The sequence below is a fragment of the Vicugna pacos genome, chromosome 4 (genome assembly GCF_048564905.1).
Source record: "Vicugna pacos chromosome 4, VicPac4, whole genome shotgun sequence".
Taxonomy (NCBI): Eukaryota; Metazoa; Chordata; class Mammalia; order Artiodactyla; family Camelidae; genus Vicugna; species Vicugna pacos.
In genome coordinates this window covers 47,854,773-47,867,717 of record NC_132990.1, presented here as the reverse complement: position 1 = coordinate 47,867,717, position 12,945 = coordinate 47,854,773, and the positions used below count along the sequence as shown (strand labels likewise).

Sequence of the window (12,945 nt, the reverse complement as noted above, 5' to 3'; positions counted from 1 at the left end):
GCCTCCGCCTGGCTTCATGAGGAGGTGGGAGAGTTCCCCAGGGCTGTGGAGGAGAGAATGGGATTGAGTTCTGTTACCCTGCTTGATCTGGCTCTGAGATGGAGGGGCCCCTTCCTCCTACTTGCACCCAGATCCCTAAAGTCATCCTAGTTGGGACGCTGTCCCCAAGAAGCCATACTTCTGTCATCCCCTAGCTCACTAGCCAGCGCCTACGCCTCACCAAGTGTCATTCTTCTGTTGCTGGGACAGCAGCTGCCAGTGCTCTTTGTGGCTACCAGGACACTGTGTTCTTCATCACTGCTCAGGGTATGTGAACAAATCCAGTCCCTGGCCAAACCCAAATTTTCAAAAGCAGCTTTGCTGAAAATAGTAAGCCTATGGATCCAAGTGCCTGAGCCTAAGAGAACTGTGGCCACAGATTTGGTTGAGGCAGTTAACAAGCAAAAGTCCAACCTGTGCTCCCTCTGGTAGGATCCACTGTTGACCAGGTTGTGCACTTCTAGCCCCCTGCCCCTTGCTGCTACTCCTGCCTAGAACAGCACTAGAAGAAAAGGAACTGAGATGTGAGGCCAAATAGTCAGGGGGGCCAGGGTGCCCCTAGTGGCCAGGCAGGTGCTGGCAGCCTTGTTCCAGCTGCCCTGCTGACTTGGAGGTAGAGTGGAGGAAGGTGGTCAGGGAGGCAGGGGCTGTGTGCTTCCACTTCCTCCTGCGTTCATGCCCTCTGCCCATGCTGTGTGGACCACCTGGCAGATCTCTCAGATCTGCCACTATTTTCATGCATGATTCTTTAACCAGCCCTGTGGCCCGTTATGTTATTTCCTTGCTTCTCTCTCCAAGTAGAACACAAACACCACCCATCTGTTGCTACTCTGTCACCTTCCGTCACCTTGAAGTCATGACATCTGCTACTCCCACCCCATTAGAGTGAGTTTAAAGTAGACAGAATTACTTTGTCCTCCCCAGGGCAGTCTGTTAGGGAAGGTGCCAATTTTCTACCATCATTCCTGTCACCTGTGGTTAATTCTTTCAATATTTACTAAGCCTTGTCTATGCCTAGCATGGGAAAAGAGATGTACTATCACCTCTGACTGAGACTGGCAACTCCAGTACATACTGCTGTGGCCTCCAACCCCAGATTCAATGTCCTAGCATCATTGAGGACTTTAGAGATCAAATCCTTTTACAGCTTCCCCAACAAGTGGTAGTCCAGACTGTTTGAATGCCTCCAGCTATGAGCCCAAGACAGCTGCTTACTCCTGCTACCACTTCCCTGCCATGTCCTCAGGAACTGTGACCAATCACGTACCTCTCACTAGTGATGCCTTGGGGAGCTGGGAGCCTTCTTCGAATACCTATTAGACCAGCAGTTCTTAAAATGCGGTTGGCCCTTCAGCGCCCTGGAGGTTCCCAAGAGCCTTCAGGGGTCCATAAGGTCAAGGTCATTTTCATAATAGTACTAAGACATTATTTTCCTTTTCACAGTGTCAACATTTGCACTGACAGTGTGAAAACATTAGTGGGTAAAAGTGCCTTAGTACAAATCAAGGCCGTGACCCAAACTGTATTCAGTCATTGTAGTCTTCACCACCACACACTAGCAATTTAAGAAGTAAATGCTGGCTTCACTTAAGAATGTCCTCGATGAAGCAGTAAAAAAATTACTAACTTTATTAAATCTTAATCCTTTAGTAACAAGTCTTTTCACTATTCTGTGTGATGAACTGGGAAGAATGCATGGCACACTTCTGCTGCCCACCGAAGTGTGATGGTGTCTCAGGGAAAGCACTTAGATGGTGCTTTGAGTTGTGAGCTGAACAAGCTGCTTTTTCATGGAGCGACACATTTACTTGGAGGAATGACAAACAGACAAACCATGGTTATCAGACTTGGGTATCTGCAGATCTTTTCTCAAAAAGGAATAGAGTCTGTCACTTCCGGGAAGAACCTGACAGTATTTGTTGCCAATGATACAATGTGAGCTTTCAAGTGAAAATTAGAATTTTAGCCAACTTGTATCTGCCACTATGAGCTTTACAGCTTCCCGAAACTTAAACTTTTCTGTTGAAACCACCATGATTCTTTTAATAATATATAATGAAACGTGTTGACATTTGGAATACCTGCATAGCTCAGTGAATCAATATTTTCTGAATGATCGATGCATGATGTTACAAAATTATCCCTGGGTAGAAAAGCCAAACGAAGCGCGATATAGACAGGCATACGGAAGAGCCAAGTATACAGAGGGCTGACTGTAAGTTACAGATTTTCAACTTCACAGACCCCTGCCTTGTTCAAGGGTCAGCAGTATACTGTTTTCTTTTCCAACTACTTATCTGTGTGAGACTAGATTTTCTTCCTATATAGTACCTCAAACAAACCAACACATAACAACAGACTGAAAGCACACGTAGATTTTGAGAACCCAGCTGTCCTCCATTAAGCCAGATATTAAAGAGATTTGCAAAAATGTAAAATCACTACCATGCTCTAATTTGGAGAGGTGAATATATTTTTCATTAAAAATGTTAACATGGTAATGTATAATGGGTTTGTTTCTGTCATTTTTAATGAATTAATAAATATTTAAATTTTTTCTCAGTTTCCATTTTAATATGGTAAGTGTTGATAGATATAACCCACTCCAACAAAAGCTTTTTGGATTTCAAACCCCATTCTTAGTTCTTAAATGTGTAGGGAGTTCTAAGACCAAAAACTTTGAGAATCGCCCCACTAGACCATGAATTTCACTAGATCCACATAGTATCTTTGTGCATCCTGAACCTGGTGCACAAAAAAAATCACCCAGCAAATGTTTATCAAGTGCCAACTCTATACCTGATGCTACACTAGGCATTGGGGATTCAGAATTGAAAAACAGTCCCTGTTCTGGAGGATTCACAGACCAGTGGAGGAGGCAATCAGGTACAAGGAAAGTTATAACAGGGACTATGATGAGAATGTTAGGAGCCTGCACCAAGATCATGTACCTACCTATATTAGGTGGAGAGGGTAGGAGGGGAAGTGGCCAGGGACTGCTTCCCAGAAAAGCTGACATTTGGTCTGGGTCTTTACAGCCACCAGGAATCAACCAAGGGAAGAGCATTTTAGCCATAGAGAACAGAATGCATAAAAGGTGGAAGCTCTGAGAAAAGCATGGCGATTTCTAGCTCCTGCGCTTAGCTTAGTATGAATGCTGCATGAAGGGCAAGTCTGTGTACTGGGGGTGAAGCTGGAAATGAAAGGAGGTAAAGCTAGAGAGGTAGGCAGGGGCCAAAACAAAGGGCCTTATCTAATACCATATTAAGAAATGTGGATTTTTATCCTCAAAAGAGCAAGAGTGAAGGGAGAGGTTTTGGAGGATTTTAGGGTCCTATTTGCACCAACTTTAAAAATATCTTTGTGTAACAATGTCCAGGAGAGTTGGGGAACCAGGAGTAAGACCACCAACCACCAACCACCACAGACCCAGGCAGAAGGTAATATAAGGAGCTACCCAAGGCAACCCCAGAGACTTGGAGGAGGAACCTCATTTGTGGGAAGTAGAACCTACAGGATTAAGTGGATGTTGGAAGTGACCCCCAGGGGTCTGGCACTGAGTATGAGATGGATGAAAGTATCTTTCACAAGTTAGGAAAAAAACAGGGAGACAGACCCAACACTGCGAGGCAGGTTTGTTCTATGTGTAGCAGCAGTCAGCTAAGCAAATCTAAATACATTTCTGTGCCCCTACCTCCCCCAGCCTTGGGCCCACGGTTCCCACGATTCCCACCCCACAAGCAAAAGTCAGGCCTCCCATCCTTCTGCCCCAGGGGAGCAAGGCTTCTTCCGCCTCCTCTCCCCTACTCTCTCAATCCCCCACCCCCGTCAGAGGCGGCTCTCCACTTCCTCTCCCTCCACCACACCCCGAGGAAAAACGAAAACAAACAGCCTTGCACCCCGGGCCTCCGACCTCCTGACCCTAGGCCCTGGCTCCCAGGGCTGTTTCTGGAGGCCTCGGTCAGAGGGGACATCTCACCCCTGGCTCCCGACGCCCAGCAGCTCAGTAACTCTTTCCCTCGCCCCCTGCCTTCCTCGCCCCAGCTAGGCCCCGCCTCCCCAAGGGGAAACATCCCAAAAAAGGGCAGAAAAGAAATTTCGGCGTAAAGTTGGCCCACAAGGGAAGAGAGGAGTCCGCCAGGAAGAGGGGAAGAGAAGGGAGGGCGCTTGGGGCGACAAGGGAGGCAAGGGGGAAGTGGGGATGGGTGGGGGTGAGTGGAGGGACGATGGGGCTAGTGGAGCCGGGTGGGGGACAAGGAGGGGACAGAAAGGGACGAGTCCCGCGTTGGGGTGGGGGCAGGGAGCGCACCGGGTCCTGCCGGGCAGTAGCCACGTGGAAAATATGCGGGGCACGTGGGGGGCGGGGCAGGCGGGGCTCGGAGCTGGGTTCTGAGCGCTGCGACCTTAGAGGAGCGGCCCTGGCTCCGGGGGTAGGGGCTGGGAGGGGAAGAGCGGTCAGGCCCGCCCTCGGGGGCAGCAAGCGGGCGGCGACCTGGGCTCTGGGCTGCACTCCTGCCTCGGTTTCCCCAAGGCCCTGGTGAGACTTTCCACTCACTGCCACGTCGGTATCACAAACCTAGACTCTGGATCTCAGGGTAAACTGAGGCACTCCAACCGCGGAGAAGCCCCGCCTCCCAAGAGACATTTAATCTGGGGGGATTTACAGGAAACTTCTAAATTAAGGGCAGCAGCTGAGGGGGGGCACTCCGGTCCGTGCGCCCGGGCAGCTGCCGTGAGCTCAAGCCCCAAAATAGCCCCAGGGGCCCCAGCCGCAGCTGCCGCCGGGCCTGCCTGTCACTCAGAGGAAGTGAGGAACCCCCAGCCCCAGGGTCCCCTCCCCTCTGCAGAGCTACGGTTCTTTCAGCAGACTAACCCAGCTACTTTCCCTTCGACGGCTGATGAGGCGGGGAGAGGAGGGGAGAGGCGGAGCACCGAGGGGGCGGTCCCGAGGGGTGGGCGCAGGGAGGGCAGCCGCGCCCCCCGACCCTGCAGTGCTTCTGCCCCTACAAGGTTTGGGCCGCGGTGGGGGAGGGTCCCAGCCCCCGGCTCCGCCCGGTCCCTCCCCGCCTTTTAGGCGCCCGCGCGGCTGGGACATCCCAGTCCCGCTTGGTCCTCCTTGCCCGCCACTCGTGCGCCCAGTCCGCGCAGCCAGCCCAGTTCGCCCGGTCCGCACTGCCCGCCGGCCGGCCCGTCCCCCACCGCAACCATGGACGCCATCAAGAAGAAGATGCAGATGCTAAAGCTGGACAAGGAGAATGCCATCGACCGCGCTGAGCAGGCCGAGGCCGACAAGAAGCAAGCAGAGGACCGCTGCAAGCAGGTGGGGGTCCTAGGCCCTGTGGAACCCTCGCACCTCCCAAGGAGGGCAGCATAGGCCCTGCCCTGTGCCCCTCTGGCCTGCTGTCCAAGGCTCTACCATCCGTATGGGGGCTGGGCCTTCACAGTACTGCCCCATCCCGGCCCTAGCCAGAGCCACACTTCATGTCACCCACCACAGCCTGGAGAGCCCCAGTCCCCCAATTTCCACTCCTGCCCTTGCAATGATGGGCTCTGCTCCTTGGGACTGGAAGCTTTCTTGCTACTCCACCAGGTCCCTCCAACACCCCTGGCTGCACTGTCCCTCCTCTGCTATCCTTATTCCTCCCTGACAGCCTCTGAATATCTTAGAATCCCATCACACACAGCCCTGCCTCCTGCCTGGGCCTGGGCCTGCTGACTGAGGCTTCTCTCTTCCAGCTGGAGGAGGAGCAACAGGCCCTCCAGAAGAAACTAAAAGGGACGGAGGATGAGGTGGAAAAGTATTCTGAATCAGTGAAGGATGCCCAGGAGAAACTGGAGCAGGCTGAGAAGAAGGCCACCGACGTGAGTGTGGACTGGGGGACGGTGGGAGAGCTAGTGCACTGGGATGGGACCCAGACATGGGGATAGGGAGGACCCAGATATCCCTAGGACAGAAATGGTTTCCTTTCAGGAACCCAGGCTAGGGCAAGCTTGCACAGATAATCAGAGGCAGTGGGTAAATCAAAACCACTTACCACTTCCCCCAGAGGACATAGCGTTGTAATTCCATTTGGTTCCAGCTCTTAGAATGTACAGTGATCAGGCAGTGAGTCATTGTGGGGGTGAGTGGTACAAGAATTTACCATCCACCTCAACTAATCCTCCAGCTGAAAAAGGCAAGGAGACTGCAGCTACATTTGTGGGGTTGTGGGGTGTGGGTGTAGGTGCTGTTGGGCAGGAGGAGGGGAGACAAATCCAAAGATGGGCTCTGACTTGAGTTATACCCTTGGCAGGGCCATTAGAAATTCCCTGGCTTTGACCTCTGGCTCTGTGGCCCTGCTGTGCACTGGGGCCCCAGCTCAAATTCTAACGGTCCCTCATTTACCCTCATTAAGCTGTCAGCCTCGAGACCATGCCAGGACACAGGGCAGAGGGACAGGGCCACAAATGTCAAGGCAGCCACCTTGGCAGGTCCTGCTCACTCAGATTTCTCTGCCCACCCTACACCCCCTAACCAGACTTCTCTACCTCCTGCCATTCCCAACCCCCACCTTGAGGTAGAATAATGGCCATAGACTTTGGACATGGTACCTTCTCTGCCTCATTTTCCCCATTTGCCTTCCACCCAGGATTATGTTTAAGATGAGCTGATGGTTGGGTGGATGGGAGGATTAGCTTAAGCACAGTCTGAAAATCTGAGCACAGAGATGACATTACTGTTTGTGTTGACCATTATCCATGTTCCCCATCCCCCCTGCCCCCAAGGTTGGTGTCTCTGACCTCCAGCCTTGGTTTTGGTTCTCCACCAGCCCTGGCACTTGGGAGGGAACTGACCTGCAGCTGCTAGTGAAGACGACCCTAAGCATCTGACACTCTATAAATAACTAAGGCCCAGTGCAGCTGGAGGCAGGACTGGAAACCCAAGGAGCTGGGTGGGGGCTGGAGGGGACAGGGACAGAGCTGGGGAAGTGGGGCAGCAGTGCCAGGAGTAGATAGGAAATGCTGCCTAAACTTGTGTGACCTTGAACACGGCACTTAACTTACACGGTGCCTCAGTTTCTCCTTTCTCTCTTGCTTCCCATTTGTCCAGCAGGGACAGGAGTGCCTGCCCTGTGGTTAGAGAGCAGCACCCATAACTGGGAAGAGCTTGAGAAGCAAAAAATGGCAAATGCCTGTTCTGTGATGAGGGCCCCAGGACCTCCCAGATTCTCAAGTCATTTGTCACTCCCACTACCATGAAGAGAGTTCTCCTTTTACAGAGTCTCGTGTATCTCTAGGAGAGACCTCCAGTGTCCCCCAGAGTCATTCCTCCCAACCCCCAGTGCTGTCTCCAGAATCCTTCCACACTGAGTCATCCGGCCCTGTGCCCAGGATGGGCTCCTGTCAGTCTAGGTGGCCTTCAGCACCTGGAGGATAAGCTACAACTACTTTCTATATATGGTTCTGTTTCCCCTGCCTTATAGTGTCACACACAACCTGGCTTCTACCCACTCTGCCCCCAGTGCTGTGACCCATCCGTTCCCTCTCACTTTCTTCTTCCCCTACACAGTCCTTTCTCCTTTCCAATCTTAAATCTCAGAGTCTCTATGTTTTTATCTTTGAGGGAGAGACAAGGAATAACCTAACATTTATGGGGTGAGGACTCTGCAGGCAACACTCTCAAGTGCTTTCTGCATATAACTTTATTATTTCCCAAGCTTGGCTTATCATCAGAATCGCTTGGGAATTTAAAAAAAAAAAAAAAGATGGAAAGACTTTCAAGCCCCTGCCCTGGAAATATCAGTTCAGTGGCTCCATCGTGGAGCTAGAGCACCTGTTTAGTTTTATAAATCTCTCAGATGGTCCTGTTATTAATCCAGTATTAGAAGCACTGCATTCAGAACAGCCTACAAAGAAGGAACTGCTACTGTCAACTCCAGTTTAAAATGGAGGAAACTGAGGCTTAGAGAGACTAAATAAGTCGCCCAGGTGTCACACAAGTATTGAGCGGCTGAGCCATGGCTCAAAGACAACAGTCTGACTCAGAGCTGACGCTCTTAACACCAAACTGCACTGCTTCTCTCATTTTCCTTTATTGGAGCCCTTCTTGCTCTGTCTTCTTTTTTCTCAAAGTATCATATGTTTCTGCAGACTTTCTCTAAAACCTCCACGGTTCTGTCTCTGCATTGCAGGATCAGGGGCTGCGTATCTGTCACTCTCACTGCCCTTGCACCGCCCCCAGTTGCCTCCGGCCTTGGCAGAGAGCGCCTTGCCACAGCCCCGGATGTCCTATATAGGCCTGGCCTGCCCCCTAAGCCTCTCATTGGGAGTGTGCCTGGCAGCCAGTGCCATCACAGAGCTTGACTCTGCGATTGGCTGTTTCTACCAGCACTGAGGTCTGGTTGGCCTGATTCTTCCCCACCCCTCACCTGGGCCAGGCTCTGCTGTGGAGGAGTCAGGGCTGCCTCAGACCTGGTCCCAGCACTTAGAGTGCTCTCAGGCGGAACAGAGGGGTCTGTGCACAGACAACCATTGGGAGACTATGCACAGTGCCGAAAGAGGCCCTGTAGCAGGGGAGTGGAACTTGTCCAGGAGTGCATGTTTGGTGCTGGAGCACAGAGTCTGCAGAAGACAGCTGATTAGGGGAAAAAAAAATAGGTTGTAAGTCTGGAGGTCAGGAAGCCTAGGTTCATTCTGACAAGAATCTTAATCATCCTCTGGAGCCTCTCTGAGCCTCATTCAAGGTAGACAAAGCCTCTCTGACCTCTGACTTTTGACTCACAGGCCGAGGCAGATGTGGCCTCCCTGAACCGCCGCATTCAGCTGGTAGAGGAGGAGCTGGACCGGGCGCAGGAGCGCCTGGCTACAGCCCTGCAAAAGCTGGAGGAGGCCGAGAAGGCAGCTGATGAAAGCGAGAGGTGGGCAGGGAGGTCCTCAGAGGGTGGGCCAGGGAGGGGGCTGGGAGCCTGTCTCTGCTGGTCCTAACCCCACCCCCATGCCCCTCCCTGCCTCTCAGAGGAATGAAGGTCATTGAAAACCGAGCCATGAAGGATGAGGAAAAGATGGAGCTACAGGAGATGCAGCTGAAGGAGGCCAAACACATCGCTGAGGATTCAGACCGCAAATACGAGGAGGTGACAGCCTTGCCCCACTTCCTTCTCACTCCCAAGCCCCAGACACCCCCAGTCATTCACCATGCATCTCTTCCTCCTCTCCCCTCTCCCCACAGGTGGCCAGGAAGCTGGTGATCCTGGAAGGAGAGCTGGAGCGCTCAGAAGAGAGAGCTGAGGTGGCTGAGAGGTAAGGACACCCTGGGGTGGCAAGTGAGACTCGGCCTGAGCCCACGGCTGTGGGCCACTCTGCACAGTGGGGAGGCAGTTTCCCAGGCTTGGGGCCACAGGGACAGGTTTTGTCCTCTGACCCCTACCCGCTGCCCCCAGCCGAGCCAGGCAGCTGGAGGAGGAACTTCGAACCATGGACCAGGCCCTCAAGTCCCTGATGGCCTCAGAGGAGGAGGTAGTCAGCTCTCTGGACCTTTCTGGGCAATGGCACCTTCTCTCAGCTCACCTTCCCCTCCATCTCAGGCTGCTCTCTCCTCTGCTGGGGGTCAGGAGGGCCTGGGTCTTCCAAACTCTATCTGCTGTCACTCTCACAACTTTGCTCTTCTCTTCTCTCCTCCGCCCCTCCCCCACTGTGCCATCTCCACTGTCTCCCCCACTGTGTCCTCACACCCACCCCCGCCACACACCCCCTGCAGTAAGTGTGGGGACCTAGAGGAGGAGCTGAAAATTGTTACCAACAACTTGAAATCCCTGGAAGCCCAAGCGGACAAGGTAGAGGAGGGTAGAGGGGCAGTAAGGACGGGGTCCTTCAGGGGAGGGAGGCGATGGGCCCAGGCAGGGTGGGGCTGGGTGTTTGATGGAGACAAAATTAGGAGTAGCCTGTGGAGAAATGAAGGACTTGTGGAGGCGATCTACTGATGGCATGTGTCTGTCCCTAAAGTATTCCACCAAAGAAGATAAATACGAAGAGGAGATCAAATTGCTGGAGGAGAAGCTAAAGGAGGTAAGAGTCCTTCTGGTCCGCAATCGCCACTCAAACCCCCCAGTCCCCACCAGAGACCTCCTGTGGCAGGGAGTTTGGGGACAGGGACAGAGAGGAGGTTGACTTAGATAGTGTCTGGGAGGGCCTAAGCTTTCATCATTTCCTCCATCTTGCCTTTACGCCCAGGCTGAGACCCGAGCAGAGTTTGCCGAAAGGTCGGTGGCAAAGTTGGAGAAAACCATCGATGACCTGGAAGGTAAAAGAGATATTCGCCTGTATCCTCAGACCTTTTAAAATAGATCCACACTCCCCATGATTGTCAGTCTGTCCCTGTCTTCCTGTCCCATTATATTTGCCACCAATGAATTAGAGCTGGACCACCTAGGACTCGACAGACTCCAGTGGTCTGTGCCTCCCACCCAAGTAGAGGCAGCCCCGTCAACTCCAGTGCTTCTCAAACTTGAGCCAACAGGAGAATCCCCTGGATTGTTTTTAAAACAGATTCCTGGATCCTACTCCAAAGTGACTGCTAACCTAGGGCTGGAGAATCTGTATGTCTAACAAGCTCCCTTGTACTGCTAACGCTGCTGGTCCTCAGACCAGCTCTGAATAACACAGATCTAGTGTCTCTAAGTGCAACACAACAGAGCTATTTCACAGAGACTTCTTTATTAAATAGAGAGCTATTTGGTTTAATAGCTAGGTTTTCATGACAGTAATGGAAAATAGTGTTTTAAGCTAGGTTTGGTGAAAACAACCATCCAGGTATTTGCTAGTCTGTAGCCACTTCTCACTGTTACTAACAACACTGTGCCTAAAACTGTCTTTCCTTTTTATTCTGTTATAACCCTTTCACTCTCCTAATTCCCACTTCTCTTTCCTCCAGCCTTCTCAGGCAAGCCTCAATTTTATCTCCAACTTTGGGACTTTAGATCTTTCTGACTAAAGTGGCCTCCTTTTGAAGCAGGCACTCCTGCTTATCCAGAGCACTGTGCCCTAGATCCCTGGTGGAGGCAGGAGCTCCTAGGGGAAGCACCAGTTTGGGGTGCAGAGAAGGACAAAAGAGACAGGGGTACAGAGAGGGGAAGAGGGAGCCCTGACAGCTGTCCAGCCTGTTCTCTGGTCTGTCTCTTTCCATCTTCGTCCACCTCTCTCTGATTCTTGTTCTCTCTTTCCATTACCCTCTCTCCTTCCATTCCTCTTTCCCTCCTATTCCCTCTCCCCACACTCCCACCCGGCACCCTCCCCTGAACCCCCAGACGAAGTCTATGCACAGAAGATGAAGTACAAGGCCATCAGCGAGGAGCTGGACAACGCGCTCAATGACATCACCTCTCTCTGAGCCTCTCACCAGTGTGGCCCCCTCGGCCCTTTCTCTCCTCTCCTTTCCATTCTCTCCATGGGGAGAGGGGCAAGCAGGAGGAGCAAAACTTGCCAACATTGCACAGCCAGACTGGGCGCAGTCTAGGAGAGCCCCCATCACATCTGCCGCCCACCCTGGCACCTGCTCCATCCTTCTATCCATCCACTCACCCCTCCACCCGCCGGCCTCTCCCACTCTCTGCTGCTTAATAAACTCAACTTGGTCTCCATGCTGTTTTCCTGCCCTCCGGAGATCACTTCCATCACCCCTACAGCACTGGTTCACTACTGAGACCCTTACCTCCTTTGGACACCCCTAATCTTGTGCCCCCTCCCCCACTGAGCTCACCCACAAAACACTGGCCCACACAGGAACCCTCGCTGCATGGGCACTCCCAGTCTGACTCTCACTGCTGCATGTGGGCACGTATGACAGCATTAGTCACCAAAGGCCCTCGGGTGCCTCCAAGACACACACCCTTCTGCAGACCCAGGCATGTCATTGCCCTCAGAGTGCTCAGCTGGGATTCCAGGATCTAAAGGAATGACTGGAGGGGAAGTGGGATGGTGAGGAGCACGGGAGGGGCACAAAGGTTGTGAAAGGTCTGGGATGAAGTTTGGAAAAACACTGGATGCCAGCAACCTGGGGCTTTCACTGCAGGTCCGTTTTCTGCCTCAAGTCTGTCTGTCTGTCTGTCTGTCTGGCCCTCTCTTTCCTCTTGTTTCCAACTCTTTTAAACCTTCTAAAGAAGGAGGGTAAATTTGTTTATGACTCAGGCCTTCCCATCCCACCTCCATGGCCCCAAAGCCTTGAGTGAGGCATCCCCATCTGTCTTGGTCAGTCCATCCATTTCCCCGGCCAGGGGGTCCTCAGATCCCTGAATGCTTGTGTCTTCCTGTGCCTCCATCCCACTCCATGTCTGTTGTTATGTGCCCTGTCCATGCCTCCCCATGTTTCTCCCCTCGTGTCTCCCCTCCCCCTCCTCATGTGTTGCTTCCCTCACAGAGACCTTGGCCAGTGCCAAGGAGGAGAACGTGGAGATTCACCAGACCCTCGACCAGACCCTGCTGGAGCTCAACAACCTCTGAGGGCTGGCCCTGCCCCCAGCCAGGCTGTAGATGCAGCCCTAACCAATAAAACTGATGTTACCAGCATCACGGGGCCCTTTAAGCCTTTCTTTGGTGTTGGTGATGGTGGGGGTAGTTTTCCAAAATGCAGAAGGCTGAGAGGATGTCTGAGGGGAACAGCGGCTTAGGAAGAGCCCCTGAGTGAGCAGGGCCTGGGTCCAAGCCCTGCAACAGGACTTCCTTTTCTACAGGAGCCAAGGGCTGGTGGCGCTGGGCTCAGGAGGGGTTGTGAACAGGCTGTGTGAAGGAGAGAAACCTGGCAGGGCTGGGGGAACATTTAGGCCCTCTCTCTGCAGAGCAGAGGAGCCGCAGCCAGCAGACAGCTGGGCCAGACAACAAAACCGCAAAGCTACACAGATTTACTTGAGCAGGGTGAAAGCCGAAAAGCCTCAA

General features: G+C 52.7%; 1 protein-coding gene across 4 annotated transcripts; it reads left to right on the top strand.

Annotated features, from left to right (window-relative positions):
• Nucleotides 1-4,959: 4,959 nt before the first annotated feature.
• TPM2 (tropomyosin 2) lies at nt 4,960-12,579 on the top strand. 4 transcript variants are annotated; one of them, XM_006204129.3, is made up of 9 exons: nt 4,960-5,359; nt 5,776-5,901; nt 8,803-8,936; nt 9,035-9,152; nt 9,248-9,318; nt 9,776-9,851; nt 10,021-10,083; nt 10,249-10,318; nt 11,322-12,424. In XM_006204129.3, the coding sequence occupies exons 1-9, from the start codon at nt 5,246-5,248 to the stop codon at nt 11,402-11,404; spliced, it is 855 nt and encodes a 284-aa protein (XP_006204191.1). In that variant the 5' UTR covers nt 4,960-5,245; the 3' UTR covers nt 11,405-12,424. The 4 variants fall into 4 exon arrangements, with proteins under 4 accessions (XP_006204191.1, XP_006204193.1, XP_006204194.1 ...); XM_006204131.4 differs by lacking the exon at nt 11,322-12,424 and adding an exon at nt 12,431-12,579 and having other exon boundaries at nt 4,969-5,359; XM_006204132.4 differs by lacking the exon at nt 9,776-9,851 and adding an exon at nt 9,459-9,534 and having other exon boundaries at nt 4,975-5,359; nt 11,322-12,579.
• Nucleotides 12,580-12,945: the final 366 nt, after the last annotated feature.